The sequence below is a fragment of the Apis dorsata genome, unplaced genomic scaffold (assembly GCF_000469605.1).
Source record: "Apis dorsata unplaced genomic scaffold, Apis dorsata 1.3 scaffold_930, whole genome shotgun sequence".
NCBI lineage: Eukaryota > Metazoa > Arthropoda > Insecta > Hymenoptera > Apidae > Apis > Apis dorsata.
Window position 1 is genome coordinate 101,356 of NW_006264040.1, and position 22,833 is coordinate 124,188.

At 27.8% G+C, this 22,833-nt stretch overlaps 2 protein-coding genes and 1 long non-coding RNA gene across 3 annotated transcripts in view; 1 reads left to right on the forward strand and 2 right to left on the reverse strand.

Annotated features, from left to right (window-relative positions):
- The window catches only part of LOC102670960, a 27,593-nt gene extending 22,019 nt beyond the window's left edge, over window positions 1–5,574 (reverse strand). The window contains exon 1 of the mRNA XM_006623677.2: window positions 4,809–5,574. Coding sequence (XP_006623740.1) covers window positions 4,809–4,866 — 58 coding nt within the window. The 5' untranslated portion in view covers window positions 4,867–5,574. The remainder of the gene's footprint in view (window positions 1–4,808) is intronic.
- A 3,865-nt stretch (window positions 5,575–9,439) lies between these two features.
- On the reverse strand, window positions 9,440–9,813 carry LOC102671238. The gene is made up of 2 exons (XR_004151584.1): window positions 9,759–9,813; window positions 9,440–9,665 (listed from the first exon to the last, which is right to left on the reverse strand). It is a non-coding gene; the product is annotated as an uncharacterized LOC102671238 (long non-coding RNA).
- Window positions 9,814–11,143: 1,330 nt separating this feature from the next.
- Window positions 11,144–22,833, forward strand: part of LOC102671091 (E3 ubiquitin-protein ligase HUWE1) — a 20,445-nt gene continuing 8,755 nt past the window's right edge. The window contains exons 1-19 of the mRNA XM_006623678.2: window positions 11,144–12,009; window positions 13,286–13,364; window positions 13,458–13,676; window positions 13,759–13,998; window positions 14,083–14,145; window positions 14,216–14,431; window positions 14,614–14,885; window positions 14,990–15,266; window positions 15,345–15,977; window positions 16,072–16,341; window positions 16,506–17,708; window positions 17,779–18,065; window positions 18,160–18,397; window positions 18,463–18,585; window positions 18,702–21,613; window positions 21,752–21,887; window positions 22,002–22,107; window positions 22,184–22,471; window positions 22,572–22,716. Coding sequence (XP_006623741.1) covers window positions 13,320–13,364; window positions 13,458–13,676; window positions 13,759–13,998; window positions 14,083–14,145; window positions 14,216–14,431; window positions 14,614–14,885; window positions 14,990–15,266; window positions 15,345–15,977; window positions 16,072–16,341; window positions 16,506–17,708; window positions 17,779–18,065; window positions 18,160–18,397; window positions 18,463–18,585; window positions 18,702–21,613; window positions 21,752–21,887; window positions 22,002–22,107; window positions 22,184–22,471; window positions 22,572–22,716 — 7,673 coding nt within the window. The 5' untranslated portion in view covers window positions 11,144–12,009; window positions 13,286–13,319. The remainder of the gene's footprint in view (window positions 12,010–13,285; window positions 13,365–13,457; window positions 13,677–13,758; window positions 13,999–14,082; window positions 14,146–14,215; window positions 14,432–14,613; window positions 14,886–14,989; window positions 15,267–15,344; window positions 15,978–16,071; window positions 16,342–16,505; window positions 17,709–17,778; window positions 18,066–18,159; window positions 18,398–18,462; window positions 18,586–18,701; window positions 21,614–21,751; window positions 21,888–22,001; window positions 22,108–22,183; window positions 22,472–22,571; window positions 22,717–22,833) is intronic.

Below are 22,833 nucleotides of genomic sequence, written 5' to 3' on the forward strand. Positions count from 1 at the left end.
CGGATTAAAGTCAACTTTTCCTAGTAAATCTAGTTTTTTAATAGAATCTCATAAGATTTTTGCATATTTTATTAATTGTTGTAAATTGAATTTTAACGAATTTAAGGTTATTTTTTTTTATTAAAATTTGTACGTTGATGTTTAATATATTTTTAAATTTTACGTAAAAGTTATAAATTTTCGAAAATGTTAAGATTATTTATTAAAACTTGTATATCATTATTCAATAGCCCTAGAATTGTTTTGCATTATTAAATATATGAAGCTTTTGGAAGTAGAAAATAGAAATTTTTAATCAAAATATCAAATAACGAGAGATATTCAAGAGAGGGAAAATTTAAAAAGTTGAAACTTCAATTTGGCAGAATGAGAAATTTGTCTTTTGAGGAAAATCTTATGAATTATGTAAACAGAGGGATGGAATTTCCCTCATAGTTAATAAGTTGATTCAATGGAATTAGAAAATGTTAGATTAGTAATCTAACTTAAATTATTAATACTAAAAATTGATTGACTTATTATCTTGTATTTGAGAAAAAAATTTTAATTAGAACGAGATGAGAATCGAGAATAATTAATCGATAATTATGTGAAATAAATAAATATTCATAAAAAATGAAGAAAAATAAAATTCGTGCAAAAGATGAATTTAATTTTCATAATTAAGCAGAATTATCGAAAGATCATTGAACCGAAAAATCATTCATTGAAACAATATAAGCGGAATTTGAAGTAGGAATCAGAACGAAACGAAACTCTTCGACGATAATATTAACTTCATCGTCATTGGTATCTAGCTTGAAAGACACATTTGCATATCAATTATATTCTGCCTACACACCGTGCAATATTATACTTCGATAGTTCGCAGACAATCTCGCCTCGAATATTATCCCTCGGGCAACCACCTACAATGTTTCCCTATTGTAAAATATAAAATACTTTCCTGTTTCACCATTTTTTCGATTTCCTTTGATGTTTCGATCCGCAATTACATTATTCATTCCGGATCCGCATTACACTTTCAGAATAAGAATGAAAAAAAATTTTTCAGAGAATCTTTAAGAAATTTTCAATCCAATTTTTCATTTTTTCACAGTTAAAATATATCTTCAATTTAAGAAAAATAAAATATATAAGTCATCCCCTTGTGTAAAAATAAGAACGAGATCAAGATATAAAAATCTGAACAGTAGGATTTAATTTTAAAATAGGATACAAAATAAATGTTTATAATATCACATAATAAAAGAATCATCTTCTTGTTTTTCTAATCTCTTTATTAAAGTATCTTTTATTAAATTTTTCGAATAAAATATACTTTCTTTTAAAATCGTAATAAATTAACGATAATGGTATAATAAAGCATTATTCTTTGAATAAGGAGGACCTCCCATATTCTTTGATAAGTATATATCCTTAAGAATTTCAAGGATCATCTGTCTGAGAGAGATTCGTGATACGATCTTGGACCCTCCGCGAAAAGGATACTTAGGGTGTGCGGATCTTCGAAGGGGGATCATAATCCGGCCTCCCACGATGTTCCTAAATTTAACGTTTCTTATGAATTACGAAAGGACTCTGCACAATTTTCGAACCCTAACCAACCGTGTTTCATAAAATATCGACCCACGCCACGTGCGCACGAGCATAATCGACACGATCAATTGATTGGTACAGTATGGTTCAAGAGTTCAAGACTGTGTTCTTTTGGCTGATGAGATCACACGAGTTGAGGATGTGCAAGTGAAACAATTATTTTGAAAAACAAGTATTTTGATAAATTGTTTTAACGAAGATAATTAATTAATTAAAATATAATAAATCAAAAATTGTTTTAACAATTTTGTTTTGACAATTTTGAGAATTTCATTTCAAACAAATGAATGGAAAATATAAGTAAATAAATTGTGGGAATTTAATTTTTCTTCGATGAATTTTCTTTGGAAATTTGATGGATTTAAACGAACGAAAAATGTAAAAAAATAAATCGATTTAATGAAATCGCTTTGAAAGAAATTTTGAAAAACTTTGAACGTATCAAAATCACGTTCACGGACAATCGATCCGAGAACAAGCCCATGGTGCATCTGCCCTTTGCTACCCTCGAAACAACAAGTAGATCGTTATCGTCTATACCACTTTCACCATCGAGGTGAATGAAGAAAGCCGAGTAGATATAATGAGATAATCGCTTGTTATCAAAAAAGAGAAAAGGAAAAAAATTTCTTTTCTTAAAAAAAAGAAATTACATTCGAAAATTTTATTTGAAAAATTCGTGTAATTTAATGATTTGTTCATTTCAAAAACGAGCTTTTCGATGAAACACGCGATTGTTACCCCTAATGTGGTAATATCGTTCTTTTGCCATGATTCCTAATGGATCACGCCTACGCATGTAAGCATTGTTCTCCACTACAAGGGAAAATACATAAGTACATATATCGCAAAGATTTTGATAGCACCGTTGTCACCAAAGCGATGATGGATGACTTCCCCTATCTCTGTTATACAGGTAAATAAGCTCGTTCGAAAACGATGGGAATTATGACAAGAATTATGTCCTTTCCTTTCCCAATGTTACGACACATTTGAGGGCTGTAATTAATGAGTACAATCTAATCGATGAACATAAAGATATATTTAATTCTTTATATAACATTTCATTTGACTTTAATTAAGATTTTATTTATATACGAAATTTTATTGACTTTTCAAATTTAATTGAAGATATAATTTTTATTTTATAACTTATAATTTTTATTAGATCTCATTTTTTTTTGCTATTATCAATATTAATTAATTCTTTTAAAAATAGTCAATATAAAAGAAAAAAAATCATTTTGCAAAAATTCTAATCGTATTATTCAATTAACTTTTAATCAGATTTTATCATTATTTGAAATTAAATTATTTTCTTTATTAAAATGAGATATTGTCAAGATATTAACATTAAAACATTCATATTTTTCCACTAATCATAATTCACATATCAAAAAAAATCTGATACACCTGAAGAAAATTATATCAATTCTTTTTTTCATTTATCCATCATTCGATTCGTCATGGAAATAAAATAAAACGGATTTCATCTTTCTACTTCGGTCCATTTTACACCTTCCGAGGACTGGATAAAAAAGGGACCGACCGAAGACCATTAAGAGGGTAAGAAAAAATATTTCTTATTCCAACAGCGACCGCAATGTACCTCGTTTCGGTATCCTCTAATCTCGAAGCGTACCACAGAAAGATCGAGCATATCGGGAGACTTGTTCTTCTGTTAGTGAATCACGGAGAAAAAATGAGAGGATCTACGAGAGAAGACGATGTCCCGGAAGATGGTAATTACCTCTGGAAGAAATTCTTTTTGGACCTCTGATACAGAAATGTATGTTTTTTCCTGCTCAGGGATTTGATGGAAGAATGAAAGATGGAAAGATCGACGATCGAATATCATCAATTCTTTGAATGAAAACTATGAATTGAATTCTTTATAAAATAAGATTATTTGAAAAAATGAAGAAGAATTCTTTTTTTTTTTTTGGAAGAAAACTATTCTAAAATTTTATATAAAAAATATTTTAATTTGTCATGAAGGAATTTTTATAATTTATTTAAAGAAAATTTAAGGGATGGTCTATTAAAGAAGAACGATCAAAAAATTTAAACCGTTGAATCTTATAAAGAAACATTCTAAATGAAAGACACGGATACGAGATTTTGAGACTCATTGTGAATCATCTGCAGGAACTCAATGAAATTCTTTCGTATTTCGAAGGGCCTTGGTTCAGGTAAATGGACTATTTGAAAGATTGAATTGACAAGCAAAAAAAGAGAAGAATAGAGCAAATATTTTAACCTGCTTAGGATTGAGTTTCTTTTTAATCAGGTTTGTTTAAAGAATCTGGACCAGAGGCTTATCGAGCACATTTTATCGTCTGTTTATATTTTTATACATTTGTATATAAATAGAACTTATATTTTCTAATTAAATTGATCATCGCTTTCAAATACTATTTTATATGATTATTATTATGGTATTTTATCTTATCATTGTTATAACATTGCTATCTGTTTATATTAATTACCAGTCCCTATATCTCTCATTAGATTGATAAATTATAATCATCAATCAAATCTGTTATAAAAAATTAAAGAAGAAATGATAAAAATGATAAAAGATAGTATAAATTATAATTTTGTCAAAAAATTATAATTTTAGATTAAATTTTATGTAAATGGACTAATCTTCAAAATGAGTAGGGATAAAAATGACTATTAAATCAAAATATCTGAGACATGATGTTCGAATTCCACTTTGAAATAAACTGGATAGCATGTAATTCACGAAGATATAAACATGTGAATGGGATTCACAGGAAAATCTTTTAAAAATTCAATATTACGTAATTCAAAAAGAATTATAATGCTACTGAAAACAGTACGTTGACTCATTAGAAAAAAATCTTAAGCTATTTTAGAATACGATATTATGTTATGAATAAAATCTGTTTAATCAATGGTCAGAAAAACGGTTATATCGTAGAGTAGCCCGGTTATAATAAGTCATTTGTGTGTTTACATTGAAAAAACTAATAAAAATGATTTAATATTATAAATCATAAAGTAATCGTTTCCTTATTAAAATTATTTTTTAATAAGGAAATTTTAAATTATTATTTAATAATTAAAATTTATAAATTCACAAAACATTTTAATTATTTACGTTACGCAACAATTTAAATTTATATATACAAAAATTATATTTGAAATATGTTTAAAGATAAAAATTAATAATATGTACTTACTTTGACTGTAGACTGCATTAGCAATAATTAACAATATAAATGTTCCTTTGAGCTTCATGTTTAAAATGTTCAGTTTTCCTTAAAATTCAATCTAGTGCGCCACCACTTGAATTCATTCACTTTCGATTATCGAGATCTGCCAAGATCAAACGCGATGCATCGATCAAACAAAATCATCCGCACAATGTTCATTGAATTACTGACATGTATAAATCATATTAATTATCGATAAAACAATACATTTCAGAAAAAAAAAGTATTAATTGAAATGAATTAGAATACGTCAAAAGATGAGAATGTAAAAGCTCGATTGTGAGCTTTCTTCGATAAAATGACTCTTCTCTTTCTTTCTCCTTTATTCTTTCTCTCTTGTTCCGTCCCTCTGAATAGTGTACCGTGAACCGAAGCGTACAGTACTTTCCACGAGTTTTACTGAGAAGGAACGTGATGAAATACTGTTTGATATTTTGTTTCTTCTTATAAACTTATTTATTTTAATTATAAATCTATTATAAATTGATCTTCACGATCACAATTGATAATTTAGGCACAAAAATTTCGGAGAAATTTCTTAGTATATTTTCTTCCTTTTTTAATGATTTATCAAAGAACTTCTATTTTGTAAGATAACAGTGATTAATTTTGTGTTAAAAATCACTTGATTCGTATTATGTCAAAGATTGAAACACTACGAAAAAAAGAGTTGAAATTAGAATCGAATATACGAAATAACCGCGAGCCACACCGTACCGCGGTTCGCAAACGAATGCCACTGAAGTTGCCGCTCTTCCGAATTCCGTGCCCACATAGGTGTGCGTGCGCCGTCTCCCTTCCACATGAATTTAGTTACCCCCACTAACGCACTGTTTCTTGGCTATGCGCACCATCTTCCCCCTGCTATGAATACACCACCGATGTGCAGCATTCGATTAGTAATGGGTCTGATCTAATTTCAAGCTTCTTCGATTTATAATCGCATTCAAAATAAAATTCAATTTTCCGTATTAAACGATTCTTTGGAAATAAGAAATAATACATTCTACATACGAATGTATTTTCAAAGAAATACGTGAGTAATAATTATTATTTATTATAACGCAAATTTATGTATAATTTAAAATGATTTAAAGAATATTCCAAAAGTATGATTTTGAGGTTAATCTTTAAAATTAGAAGATTATTTCATAAAGGCAAATCATGTTTTATTATAATAAATTTTTTTATAATTTTTAAAAGCATGTATTTAGAAAACAAGAATAACTATTTTGAGTAATGCATTTACACATGCGTGGCTAGCTTGATTCTGTTCCTACTTTTCCATCAGTCTCGAATCCGGTATATCCTCACTTCCTTTATCCCCACTGTATCTAACTGAGCGCGTGTGCAGTCGACGCGTCAATTATATCTGAATCGAAGACGATGTCTCATCCTAGTTATATTGCAAGGATGAAAGCATTCTGAATTTTCATTAATGAATTCATATTCAGATATATTTGCACTATTTTTCATCAATATGATCATAAAATAATTATAATCATAAATAATTATAATCAAATTTTAAATCTTAATATAATAGATAATAATTGCTCCATTTTTATTGTATATGTATGCACGTATTAATTATATAATAAATTTTTAGTAATAATCCAGTTATTATCTTGTGAGTATATTTATTAAAATTAGTAAATATTATATTTTTATATTTATTTTTTTATTGTTATTATTTATATTTTCTTTTTTTACATTCTTAATCTTTAATCTTTATTCGTTATTAAAATTTAATATAAATTAAATTAATTAAATATTTCCTTTTTAATTATTTTCCTAGTAACAATAATAATAATAATCTTTTATCTTTCATATTTCAGTTTTAAAGGAAAGAAGTCCAAAAATTCATCTATAATTAGCAGCAAGCTTATTGATTTTTCTATTTGAAAAAATAACGAAGTTGTGATATAATTTTGCAGTATTTCTCACAGCAAGCTCATAATATATGTTGTTTTATCATTAACTGCGAGAAATGCGAAGATTACAAGCATAGGATTCCGCGATTTATGAATGATTTGGAGGAGTGAATGAACGGGGTCGACGCATGCGCGCCACGATCCAGATTCCATTCCCATTCCAATCTTGTCTCTATTCTCTCTTTCTTTCTGCTGCACTCCAGTTCTGTGAACAGCTGTAGAATTCATAAAAAGATTTTTCTAATTGGGAAAATCTTTATCAAAGTTTCTCTACCATTATAGAAATGATATTAGTAAGAAAAAGAAAGCGTTTCTTTCATTGTTATGAAAATATTTACATAACTACATGGAAAGCAATCCAATCCAAAGTAAATCAAGCTTTTTGGTTTTACGATTTTACTTCATGACAAATATGAGTTTTCCAATCTGATAAGATCAGAATATTATATTATTTTTTTCTACATATTTTTCTCTTAATTAAATCATCATTTTTTTAAAAGTTTTATTTATTAAAGTTACGGATATAATATGAAATCAATAGTTTATATAATTTTCTTATAAACAAGAAAAAAAAGCATATGATTATTTTTGAAAACTCCACTTTCTGAAAATCATTATCTTTCAGACACAATTTTCTAAAAGATTTTCAAAATATTCATTTTCTTGTAAAGAACAATTTTTTTACAATGAAAGTAAGATTTTAGTTATATCTACAAATTTAAAAATTAAAAAATTACTTTTCATTCTTTTATTGTTATACAAATATATTTTTTTAATTATTATAGTATACTCTCGGAAAAGAGTATTTCTGATTCATATAATGCTCATAATAGCAAATTATTTTTCGATATAAGCTGAAAATTATAAGGTGAGAAAACCTCTGATTCAGTAAAATATTCAGTAAAATTATATGAATTTAATGTAGTAACATAACAATTGTAAAGATGTTGTCCAATTTATATATGAAAATTTTTTTTCCAATATAGTTTCAATAATGAAAAAAACGTGTAATTTTATTTTCGCATTTTTTTCAATAGTCTAAAAAAAAAAAGTAATTTAATAAGTAATTAATTTAATAAGTAAAAATCGTTTCAATGTTTGTGTAAGAAAGATAAAAAAATAAAACATTCTTGTCTATATGAATTTCATTATTCAAATTTCATGAATTTTTCTCTGTAAATTATAGTATTTTTAAAAATATTCTTTAATAATAAAATATACAAAAATGTAAAACTTGTAATTTAAAAAAAATACTAAAAGAGAATATTTTGTGATGAGAAAAATTATATCAAAAAAAATAATATGATAATTAATAATAAAAATATATCAGTGAGAAAATATATTAGTCAATTTAATTCATTTACTTTTTTTTTGCATTTCGCTATTCATTCTTAACTTTTATTGAAGATAGTTTGCTTTTATAAAACTGAATGAATGAAAGAACAAGTATTTTTCGAAATAATTTTCTTCCTTCATCCATAATGATTAATCCAAATACCCATAATTTTATTGATAATCTAATTCTTTAATTTTTAAAATAATTTAAATATTATTATGTAATTCAAAATTTAAATAAAACCAAAATTATTTTTTTTAAAATAAAAAAGAAAAACAAATAATATTGTTTATTAGATATTTTAATAAATTAGGTTTTTATTTTATATATATGAACTAGTTTTCTTTTTTTATTATATTTTGAGATATTTATGAAATACTTAATTCTCTTGCTATTTTATTTTCATTTCATGCACTAATTTCATTATAATTTTACAGTTAAGAAAAATTTTTTTTTAAAATACAAACTTTAACTATTATTTTAATTATAATCAAATATCAATTTTAATTTTTGTAACTTTACAAAAATTAACAAATATGATAATATTATCATACATCTTAAGTATACAAACTAATTATTAATATAATTACTTTGACATACTTTCAAAGTTATGTTTATTTAAACATAACTAAAATAGCAAAATTTTTATGAAAAATTCGAGGAAATGATTAATTAAGCTAATATGAAATATGATATACAGTAATATAATTTAATGAGACTAGGTCATGGTGAAGAATGCATCATAACATAACTATTAAAGAATTCTTCGCCTACATTAATTAAGAAGTTATTGTCAAATTAATAATGGCAGTATAGAGTAATCTTTTAATCATAATTGCAGCATTCTAATTAAATTTGGTCTCACGATAATTAAATGAAAAAAATTTGAGAACGTTCCATACTACAATATGTTAATATGTACATTTTTTTATTATATACGGAAATCAATTATTTTTTTGTTAAATTTTTTGTGAAAAAAATATTGAATTAATTATAACTTGTATTTCATTCATAATTATTAATATAAAAAATTATTATTAATATTATTAATATAATATAATATAATTATTATTAATATAAAGAAAAATGATTCTTATAGAAAGTATTAAATAAAAAAAATACCAATTAAAAATAGAATTTAATTTAAAATTATTTTAAAACTAATCTAAAAAATATATGTAATTTAATATATATAATTTTATATTTCATTATAATATGTCATGTATATATAAAATTATAACTATTATATTTAATTTATTATATTTAATAATAATTATAATATTAAATAATCAAATATGTTACCATTTTTTATTCTGCTTATTCTGCTTATGTTCTGCTTGAACATTTTATGTTCAAGAAAACATTATAACTTTTTCCATTCGTGGCAATCTTCATCATAGTGACAAGAAATCAGTAATGGTGAGTACTAATCATAAGTTCGTGGACAAACTTCTTAACGGCGGTCAATGTTTCTTATTATTAGTTCTTATTTTCTTTTTGATGAATAAATATCTTCAGCCATAATAAATCGAATGATGAACATTCAACGGCGATCGTCTATAGATATAAAAAAAAAATATCAGATATATTTTAACTAATTTTCAATTTTTTCACTTAAAAAGTAATAATATCGATGATCGATTGTCCTACAAATATCTGTCAAATATACAAAATTTATCCAATATCTGCAAAATTATATAGTTTTTCATAAGCTTTCGTTGTATAGCGATGAAACAAAATATTACGATAGAGCAACCTAAAACATTATTATATTTTTAATTTTAATTTGTAAAAATTAGTATTATTTTTCAGAGAATTCAAATATTAGAAATACAGCTGAGAAAAATAAATATTAAATACATATTTAATAAAATTCAATAGAATTTGGGCATTTAAAACATAAAACATATAACATAATTATATATTAGAAGTACAGAAATATTAAGAAAATTATTATTTTTTTTGAAAATTATAAATTTAATTTAATTTGGATATTTAAATTAGAGTTTGATACTTACTTTACTTATTTATTAATTTCAATTTTAATTCATTATAATTGCAATAAATATTCTTATAATTAGAAATTATAAAGAACTTCTCTTGTTTAAAATTTTACGAAACAATTATAAATATTATTAATATATAATGAAAAAACTATTAAAAAAAACATTAAAAATCGATGAAATTTCGAATTATTATTGTTATGAATTTAGTAAAAAGAATAAAAATTTCATAATAAATTAAGAAAACTATTTTTTTTCATAATAAAAAGCTGAACCGTATTTATTAATATATAGATATAATTAATTATATATAATCATAAATTATTTCTATTATTGTTCATATTTAAAATAAGAATACTTTAAAAATTTTATAAGAATATTTATCTATAATTATTCACATTTTAAATAATTGAAAGAATATTTCGAAAGAATCTATTTTTCGATACATTTAACTAATGCCAATCGTCAATAAAGCACTAGAATACTATTTAGTTACTAAATTTTGGTACTTTTAAATATTTGCATAAAAAGAAAATATTTAAAAAAAATATTAAAAAAATATCTAAATATTTTAAAACTATCTAAAATTGAATAATCATCTAATTTATATAAAAATTGTATTTAATATTAAAATTTAATATTTTTTAAAATGAATAAAAAATATATAAATCTAGAAATAATCCGATTTAAAAATTTCCAATTATGATTTAAAAAAATTAAAATTAAAAAATTAAGATAATTCAACATTTAAATAAATTTTTTTAAAATTCATATTTATAAAACGTTATTAATAATTATGAATAAAATCGTAATATAAAAGAAAAGAAGTTTCATTGTTATATGTTTGCTCAATACTGCGCAGTTTGAAAGGAATAATTAAATGGAGTGGCTTATGTATAAAAAATAAAACCTTTTATATATTTAGTCAATCAGATTACTATACAATGGAAAGTTTCGTTAGGATTGGCTGAAAGGGAAGAGCTACAAGTCAGTGTTCATAATAACTTTAAGTCCTATTCACATTGAACATTTTGTAATGCATGACTGAATTTCTCATAGTGTTTCTAGACGCATGTTCAACAACGACACATAATGAAGAACAGTTACGAATAGTTGCAAAGCGTCCTATCATAAGTACGAATTTCTCGGAAGTGAACGAATCAGAAAAATCGGTCCAGAGAGTAGGACACATTTGCTATATAATCCTCCATATTGCGCAGCGATATAATGCAAACGTACAGTTTTATGGAATTTCTTAACGAAAGATGCGAAACAGCTACCAGTGGTTAGTAGCAGTGCTGCCTTGTTCAGTCTATATGATATATATGATTCTGCGTACACAAGCAGTCAGTGTGGTGCATTCGGAATAATAAAATCGTTGATTGTCGATTCTTCTAATCCGTGAGCAGTGTTGTGTAGTGTCGCGTGAAGGTCGTGAACTTTTGCAAGATTATTCGAGAAGCTTGCAATCCGGAAGCACATTACGAAAGGAAAGGTTAAAAGGAAAGGTGGACGATCCTCCGCGAAAAGCCTCGGTAAAATGGCGGTGATCGGTACTCCGATTGGCGCTAAGCGATAGAAGAGGATCGCGCTCTATTCACGCTCGCTAAGTTTTGTTTTGATCTAGTTCGATATCTATTCTCACAGAAACCGGTCAATTCTTGTCATTTCAAATCATTCGGTTTGATTTCGTCGAATTCCATTTAGCATTGTGCGAAATTAAAACGGCGTCCCATTGACTGAAGATATATAATCTAGTCGAGGACGATCAAGGTGGTAAGAAACCACCGACGGAACGGTTTTCGACGGCCGTGATGCCGCATCGTTCCGACCTCGAATTTATCGAAAGGCCGAACGACAAGGACGACTCTATCAAATCCTTGTCGGCTTATCTATAGGTAAGTTTCGTGCCACGAGTGCATCTCTGCTTTCACCACTTTTATGTATTCTATAGTTCATTTTTTTATCGTTTTAACTCGTTATTCGGTATTATTTGTTATTTTCCAATATGATTTTAAAATTATTCACAAGTATTTTATCTTTGTTATTATTTTATGTTAGTCGCATACATTTAAGTTAGGTTAGGCTCTAGAAATTGATGACTCTGCATCTTAACGAGAATCGAGGCTGTTTTCGTTCCTATTGTCCTTCTAACGGTCGGAACTTCTAGAACATTAAAATTTACATTGCAACTGTATTGTATTTTTCCTAGAAAATTCCTTTGTTTACGTTGCTTTTTTTCCTTTTATAATCGATTATATGTTTCCTTATACAGATTCATTTAAATAACTATTCGCGCCGTCGACAGTACGTTTTGTCACGATTTGTCATGCTTTCAAGGCTTATCATGAGGTTTACGACGTCATTGTGTTGTTCTTTTTACGAATGTTGTGTTATAATTAACTATGTTCTAAATTAAAATTTTTTTTAATTCATATAAATTTGTATGATCTATGCCGTTTTATTAGTAAATTTTTTTATTAAATAATAATTAAAAAAATTATTGATTCAAAGATATATATATATACATATATGTATATATATTAATAACAATGATTTTATTTTAGTATCTGTTTTAAAAAACCATATGGAAAAATTTTGTAATCAACATAAAAATGATAAAGTGTTTTCTTTTATTTCATATTATTTTATTATTTTATTAAAACATTTAATTTAATAATCTAATGAATTTTATGATTTATATGGAATAATGATTTCGTAATAAAGATAATTTTTTTCGCAATAATTTTATTTCGCAATATAAAAAAAATTTGTGAAATAATATATAAATTTTCTAGGAAATTATTAAATAATATTCAAGAATATGAATTAAATTTTTAAAATATATTATATTTTTTAAATATATTCTATTAATATTATTATATTTATTGATTTTGAAATTCGTTGTTCATATTAAATAAGATTGCATAAACATTATATAAGTTATATTCTTTTATTCTTGATTTAATAATCTTTAAAAAATTTTAACAGTCAAATATAGAATAAAATTTATTAATATTTAATAATTATAAAAATGATTTTATTTATTAAAAATATAATAATTAATATAAGAAAAAAATTTATTATAGATTAATAAATTAAATTATCATATTTACATTTAATGAAAATTATATTAATTATTTTTATTAAATATATTGTAAAATAATGTTTCAGATTTTAAATTCTTGAAGAGAATCTATCTGTCAAAATGAAAATTGATCGCAATAGATTGAGAAAATATACATCAGAAGCGGTAAGTAATATTTTAATCATATTTTCTAAAAAAAAAATATTATACAATATACGCTAATATGTTAATTTCTACATGATTTAAATAAATTTTTAGCCTGCAAAATGTCAGGCGCTTATAAACAAGTTGCGCTCATGCTCCCATGCAGAATTGCTAGAGGAGCTAAAGCAAATAGATGCATGGACTTTTGGTAAATGTGAATTATTTCATTGGGTCGATGTATTGGATCTTAGTGACAGCATTTTGGAAGAAGCTGCTGCTAAAAGCCCAGACAATCCATGGGAATTGGCTTGTGATCTTCCTCAAAATAGAGAAGTACAATTGCTATATAATTTTATTTTTTTTATAGACTATTATTCTTAAAAATATATAAATATATTTATTCTATTACTTATAGGCAAAAGAACTTCTCCTTTGGGTTCTACATCTTACAACATTATTAATTGAACATTCATATTCACGACATTTATACAGCAGTATGGAACATCTAGTGACTTTATTATCAAGCTGTGACATGCATGTTGTCCTTGGTGTATTAAATATTCTCTACATGTTCAGTAAACGTAGCAATTTCATTGCACGTTTAAACAGTGACAAGAGACAAGCTTTATTAAGTAGACTTACTCTTTTAGCAGAGGTAAGATATGTACATTAATTGATGTATGTTATATTAATATATAAAAAACTTATAAAAGTTCTAAATGCAATTTTTATATTTTAGAGTTGGGGAGGTAAAGAAAATGGATTTGGTTTAGCAGAATGTTGTAAAGAATATCCAGACAAGGTAACATAAATTCTATAAATAATTATAATTCTTAAAAAAATATATTGCATTTTTTTTTTAATTTTTTTAGCCACTTCCAGCAAGTGCCACAACATTGCATTTCGAATTTTATGCAGAAAATTCAACGACAGATTCAAATGCTACATCAAACATTGGCACAAAAAAATCTGGACAGACGAATTTTGTAACATGTATACATATAGAAAATGTAGATAAACTGGGTAAAACACCAGCACAAATTATGAATGATTTGTTAAAAGTCAATAATGTACCCCAAGATCGACAGGTAAATTATATTTGTTTTAGTATTAATTTTGATATGTATTTAATACTTAATAAATATAATTTAATATATATAATAATTTAATTATATATATAATAATTTAATATATATAAATTATTATAATATATTTAATTATTTAATGAATGTATATATAAATATTTAGGTTTGTTATTTTTTTTTTTTAGATTGCGTTATTTACACATATAAGATTAGCACACAGTTTTTCTGACTATAGAAGACGATTACAATGTGTGCACGCTCGGCTGCAGGCATTATCAATACTTGTATATAATAGTGAACTAGAAGAAAATGCACATAGTTTGCTGCATCCTGGACTTTTAGAAGAATTAGTTGAATTACTGGAACTTCCACATGCACATCTTGTTGAATTACGTGCTGCTGCTTTAAGAACTCTTACAAGTATCATTCATTTAGATCGCAATCCACATTTTCCAAAGTAAGAAAAAATATTATGCTAAAATTATAATTTTTCCGATATTTTTTACGAAATTTTGTTATCATTAATTTTTTGACTTATTGATTCATTTTAATTTATTTTAGAAAACCTAGTTCAAGATTAAATATGATAATCGACGTCACTGGAGCCAATTCATATCATGGATTTTTTCCTGTATTAATTCGAACTTGTATTTCAACATTGATTTCTCCTCAACCTGAAGGACAACCATTTCCTTTATCACTTGCAACAGCTTTATTTAGCTTTCTTTACCATCTTTCGAGTTATGAAGCAGGATGTGAAGCACTTGTTAGTTGTGGAATGATGGAAAGTTTGTTAAAAATCATGAATTGGCCTGGTAGCGAGTTTGAACATTTGACGGTAAAATTTTTTATAATTTCATTATATATTTAATTTCATAAAATACTTCCATATTTAATTTTAATTTCTTATTTATAGTTTGTAACAAGGGCAGTTCGTGTTATAGACTTAATAACAAATATAGATATGCAAGGATTTCAAGCTCATGGTGGTTTAGCCAGTTTTATTAATCGTCTTGATATGGAAGTAAATGTTTGTAGAAAAGAACAACCATTTGAAATAGAACCGATACATTATCAAGATAATTCTCAGGCCACTCGTGAAAGATCAATGGATCGTGATGAAAGTTCTACGTCTTCACGAGCTTTTGATGAGCGTGAAGAATCATCTAATCCTATGGAATTTTCGGAAGATGAGAATATGAGTTCCAAAACCGATGATAAAAATGAACAAATACCAGATTATTCAGCTGGAAAAACTGGAAAAACTTGTCTACCACAGCGAGTTACGCTTTTAAAAGCGTTATTAAATTTTATTAAAAAAATTATTCAAGATCCTACATTTTCTGATAGTATTAGACATGTTATGGAGGGTACTTTACCTTCTTCTTTGAGACACATTATCAGTAATTCAGAATATTATGGTCCTTCTTTGTTCCTTATTGCAACGGATGCTGTAACAGTATATGTTTTCCAAGAGCCATCTTTATTATCTTCTTTACAGGATAATGGATTAACTGATCTTGTATTGCATGCTTTACTAATTAAAGAAGTAATTAACTTGTTAATTTATTTTAAAAAATATAATGTATAATATATTAATGAAAATGATATAATATTTATTGATATAATATTTTTATTTACAGATTCCTGCTAGTAGAGAAGTTCTAGGATCACTGCCTAATGTATTTAGTGCTTTGTGTTTAAATCAGCGTGGGCTAGAATCATTTGTAAAACGACGCCCTTTCGAACGCTTATTTAAAGTATTATTATCGCCACTTTATCTGCCTGCAATGAATCGACGTCGTAGCACAGATCCTTTAGGTGATACTGCTTCGAATTTGGGTAATGCAATGGATGAATTAATGCGACATCAGCCAAGTTTGAAGGTTGATGCAATTGCTGCTGTTATAAAGGTATTATATATTTTTTTTTCTTTTTTTTTTTGATACACGTAATATATTTTAAATATAATTTCACACAATATTTGTTGAATCTAAAATCAAAGACGAATAATAAGTAATAGCAATAAATATATATTATTCATATTAATATTTATATATTTTATTTTTGTATATAGTTATTAGAAGAACTTTGTGTACTGGGTTGTGATCCTCGTTATATATGCTTGCAAGCTGAAGATAAATTCGATAATTCTCAATCAAATACTACTTCTGGAAATCGTCAATCTTCTGGACAATCTGTTGGAGTTGGAGTTGGAGATTCTGGTGCAGGAGGAGGAGGTGGTAGTGGAAGTAGTAGCGACGAAGAAGAAGAGGATGAAGAAGAAGCTAGTACAAGTTCTCATCCACAACGTGAAGAACAATGTTCATCATCCACTGCTCAACCAGTTCCACCACCTCAACCTAGAGAAAAAACTCCAATAGCTTTAATGGAATATATACAAAATGTTACAAAATTCGTTGATGCTATTCTTAGTAATAATTCGACGGATGATCATTGTAGAGAATTTGTCGCCCAAAAAGGTCTCGTACCATTATTGTCAATTTTAGGATTACCCAATCTTCCAGTGGATCATTCAGTTGCCCAAACGGCACAAGCTGTAGCTACAGTTTGTAAAAGTATTTTAAATCTCGCACATGAACCATTAGTTCTTAAAACTGGTCTGTCTCAATTGAATGAAGTTTTGAATTTGCTAAAACCATTATACAATTATATGGAAGCTCCAGGAGGATCTGTTTTATTACATGAACTTGTCAATGCTCCGAATCTAGAAACAGCTTTTACTAGTGATACGGCAACACCTTTACTTCATGCTATGAATGCTGCTTACGGATATATAATAATGTTCGCACAAGTGTGCCGTACCAGTCAAAGTGAAATCAGAAACTTGGCTATGAATCATTGGGGCTCTGAGCTTGGTTTGACTGTTCTGAAAGGTTTATCAGAACTGTACACAGCTCTGATCTGGGAAAGCACAGCCTTATTAGCGCTTACCACGGAAGATTTTATTCCGGCTGGTTGTGATTTTGGAAAAGAAGATATGGATAAACTTATACGTCCTGAATCAACAAATGAAGGTGAAAGTACTAGTTGGTCTGGTGCTACATCTACAGATATGGGAAGTAATGGGATGACTACAGCTATGGAAGCTTTAAGCACTGATCCGCCTCCTATACCTATGGAAGTAGACGAAAAACCAAGTGTTAGTACAGGAAGAATATCTCCAAACTCTCATCGACTTACATATCCTAAACATTTGTTGGGACTTACATCTAAAATGGGCAGAGCTTTAGCAGAACTCTTTGCTATACTTGTAAAGGTAAGTAAGAGATTATTCAAAATTTCAAAATATATTTTCATTTCTAATTTTAATATTTAAATTTATTCAGCTTTGCATGGGCTCTCCAATTAGACAACGCAGAGGACAACAGATGCCTCCAATACCAGCCCTACCTTCACAAGCGTCTAGAAGTGTAGCAACTGCTTTAAATTGTGTATTAATTCGCGGATTATCATGGGATAAATTACCACCATCGACAGTACCAAAACTTCAAGTAACCTTTTTGATGTGCACTCTAAGTTTTGTATCTCCTGCACTATTTGATGAAAAGGGATATCCATTTCATTTAATGCTTCAAAAGTTCGTTAAACTCGGCGGACAAAATGCATTTTTCGCGTAAGTAAATTTAATAATGATATTAATAAATATAATTTTTTAAATCCTTAATAATTCATATTTTATTTCGAATAATATTTTTATATATTTTTAGTGCTTTTCATTGGGTATTATCTGGAGGAGGACAGTTTCCGTTATCTGAAGGATTAGAGCATCCAAATTTACCTGATTGTACTGGAGAATTCTTAGATGGTTGGTTGATGATTTTAGAGAAAATGGTGAATCCTAAAACTCTTCTTGATTCTCCATATGTTGTTTCTTCAAAATGTACTGGAATATACAAAGTATATGAAACATTTGATCCTATAAAATATCTTACGGATATTCATAAGGTTTGTTTCAAAATAAAATAATATTTTATGTTATTGATTATATTTACATTTTTTATCAATTATAGGAAGCTTTTGAGGCAGTGATGTTAATGTGGGGAAAGAAACCTTTAAAAAATTATGGAGTTCATATGACAGAACTTATTTTATCCATCCTAAGACATATTTTACGAAGTGAGCAGATAATAAAGGTATACATATTTTATATCTATGCAAAATATGTAGAATTAAATATCTTTATGTACGAATCTTTACGAAAGAAAATTAAAAAAAAAAACAAATTTTTTTAAAATTAATTCCTTTATAGGAACATGCTGAAAAAGAAGAAAATAATGAAGGAGGTATTAGTGGTAGTACTAGTGGAACTAGTGGAATTGGAAGGGGTGGAACAATATCCGATCGCAGAGAAGAACCAGAAGCAGATGTAAATCCAGAACATTTAAGACAGTTAATGGATATGGGTTTCAGTAGAGCTCATTGCATAGAAGCTTTGCTTCATACATTGACAGTTGAACAAGCTACTGATTATTTGTTAACTAATCCTGCTACTCTACGTCGATCAGATGTACCAGCAGGTGATGTAAGCGGACAAGACTTAATAATGGATTTAGAATTGGTAGACGATGATCAAATAATGCATGCCATAGCGATGTCGCTTGGAGAAACGGCGGAAACGCGAAATGTTTTCAGCACAGAAGAATCCAGTTCACGCGAAGCTACTACTATAACTGAAAGCATAGATAAATTTACACAAAATGCTTTAAGTCAATGTTTAAATTTATTGGATCTCATGCCTGATACTGTATACAGAATTTGCGATTTATTAGTTGCTATCGCTAAAAGAAACGGAGATGAATGGCGTGATAATATGTTACGACAACTTATGAAAGAAATTGGTGGTTTAGTAGATTATTTAATCGAAGTTGCTGAAAGTCAAGATCCGAATGCTGGAGTAAAATTAGTAGAATGTAAAGAAGCTAATAAAGTTACTGGACGTATTTATCTATATACAATGTTCTTTGAGGGAACATTCCAAGAAATGCGAGTGCCCTGTGCTCAAATCGTAGAAGAATATGCTATTTTAAATAAACTCGTACGTTTATTAGTTGTAAGTGAGGGTCCGTTAACTGCAAGTAAAAGTAAAATTGTCAAAGAAGGTAATAAAGATACATCATCTACGAAAACTAGAAAATGGCTTGCACCTTTGTTATTGCTGATAGAACGTTTAGAAAAAGTAGCGGTACTGACAAAGAGAAAGGAATTAATGTATAAAGTAACAACCAGGATGTGGAAATGGTTCGATCTCAGCACAGGAAAATGGAATTTATATTCTCCAGTAAATAATCGAATAATTAATGATGCATATTGGGCTGGCGAGTCTAGTACTAGAGTAACATGTAACAGGCGACGATACGTAATTAATTTTTCATGTATGACTCAAGTTAATGAAGAAACTGGTAATAGAAGACCTATCACGATGGGCTTTAAATTACATACCGGAAATGAAGATGGTGGATCAGGTTCTGATACAAATATGGACACTGACGAAAATCGAATAGAAGATAAACGGAACACAGTTTTGCAAGGGTTAGATCCTAGCATGGCTCCAAGTATCATACGCGCTTGTGTGAGATTGATGGCTATTCCAGTAGATCGAGATGCTTTACATGCAGCTATGAAAGTTTGTTTGAGACTTACAAGAGATTATGAAAATGCTGAAATATTTGTTCGTGAGGGTGGTGTGAAACTTCTTCTAGAAATGTCTCAAGCAAGCAGTTTCATTGGATGCATAACTTTAAGTACTCTTTTAATAAGGCATGCTTTAGAAGAACCATGTACTCTTCGATTAGCCATGGAAAAAGTAATTCGTAGTCGTACTCAAGGTAATATTCCTCCAGCTTGCAAAGAAATCTTATTTATGACACGTCAGATTAATAGCGCTGTATGTCGCAATCCGGAAGTTTATAGAGAAGTTTGTGAAAACATTTTAAGAGTAGACATTCGTCTATTAGGAAAAGAGGATGATGATAATAGATTAATTGTCAAGGCACTTCCACCAAGTCACTCATCAGTAATGCCTATGGTAGAGAAAGCTTCAATATCTGTTGTAAAAGATCTTCTGAATGCTCTTATAAAACCTATGCCAGTTGTCTCTGATGAAAAGTCTTCTACACCAACAAGGAGTCCAGAAAAGAAGACATCTTATTCTAATGTTGGAAGTTCATCTTCTCGACGAGATGTTCTTAGAAATAATGCAACAACATCAAATGATACTCTTGATGATGAGGATCAAGTTTCTCAAATAATACCAATGAAAATTTATCCAGATAATAGCAACAACAGTAAAGTGGAACCAGAAGAAGCAGAAAAACCTTTATTAACAAAATCTGCTATTTTGAAGATACTTGCAGAAGCCGTTCGCTCATATAGTGCGGTCGCAAGTTTGATTACAGAGCATGCATATCGAGCCGGACAAAGTGAAATGGTTCCTGAATACACAACAGCTCTTGCTTTCCTTTTGGATAAGCTTTTACCAATGTCACCAGAAAATTCAAGTGACAAACAATGCAGCAGTATGGCGAGAATGTTGATAGCTGCTATTGCTTCCTGTAATCATTCTCCAGATGTTCAAACAACTTTAGTAACTGAAGTAAAAGCAGCTTTAACAAGAACTCTAGCTCTTCCTGAAAGTTCTGAGAAACATGCACAAATTCAATTATTAGTTGGATTAATCTCTACCATGATTGATAGTTGTCCACCAACTTCTTACAATCAATTGAGGACCTCCTTGAAGATGCATCAGTACAACAATGTTAACTATATTGTAAGAATTATGTTGAGAAAAGGAATAATTACAGATTTAGCAAAAATTCCACATAGTCTGGATTTATCAAGTCCAAATATGGCTGCTACCATCAATGCTGCTTTAAAACCATTGGAAACGCTTTCACGAATTATAAATCAACCAATGCCAGGTGCTATTAATAACAAATTTACAAAACCAAAAAGTAGAACAGTTCAAGAAGAGCCTATTGGAGAACAAACAGGAACTACAACATCAGAAGCTACACATGCTGTTGGTGAAGAAACAAACGAAGATGCAGAGAATACAGAACACGATATATCTGTTACTGCGGAAAGTCTTGAACCTACTTCGGAAAGTCAAGTACACGAAGACGAAGCTGCTTTAGAAGACATTATGGATCAACTGCTTGAAAGGTAACCATATATAATGTTTTATATTTTTTAAATTTTCTTTTTTGAAATATTAATTGAATTAATAATATAAAAATTTTAATAAATATATATATACATATTTTTAAATTTGTATAAGCTACTGTACTTATAGTCAAGTAGTGTACTATTTTCCAGGGACGGGCCGGGCGTGACGGAAGATCAATCTTCTCGACCACATAGACCAATGGACATTGATGAAGAAAGTCTTGCAATAAGAGATGGAGAAGCTGATTTTGATCCAACTCGAGATGCTACGGTAAGAATATTTTATATTAATTATTTTATTTATTTTTTTTTATAAATCAAAATATTTAAAATATAGTGATTTTTAATATATTTAATTTTTATTTTATGGAATTATATCTTTTAGGAGGATTTAATGAGTTCTGATTCGGATTCTGATAGTAACCCATCTGATGATAATGAAGATGAAGTGCAAGATGATGAAGATGAAGAAGAAGAAGAAGAAGATGATGGTAACTTTATTATGTTATATATAATAGAAATATTTATTTAATGGAATTATATTAATATTAAAATTTTATTTATTAGGAGAAGAAAATGAAGAAGAAGAGGAGGAAGAAGAAGAAGGATCCTCAAATTATGAAGAAGACGGAATTGAATTCTACGAAGATGTAGGAGAAAGTGGTGTATTCAGAATGATTCCATCAACAGATCGTGATGGTAGTAGTGTCGTAATGATTCGACATAATATAGATAATCAAGACAACGTGAATTCTTCAACTACAGTTACACCACGATCTAGTCTTCCATGGAGTACAACATTTCCTCTTCCTTTGGGACTATTTGAAAATCCTCCATCAATTTCTGAAAGTAGTGGTGAGCCTGAAATTATGATAATAATAATATCAAAAAATAATAAATAATTATATTATAATTGATATTTAATTATAATATAAATTGATTTCTTTATTTGCAGGTATTAATTCCCATTCGTTGCTAATACCACAAGGAGGTTTAGATGCTACTAATACAAGAGGTCAGAGAGCTGTACGACCGCGAAGATATCAATATCTTCAATTACCAAATCCACGAAATCCAAATCCACCTGTAATATTGCAAAGGTAAATTAATTCAAATTGAATATATTAATTATATTTATATAAATTTAAATTTAAAAATATATAAATTTTATATATATAATATATAAAAATATATATTTTTGTATATATAAAAAATAT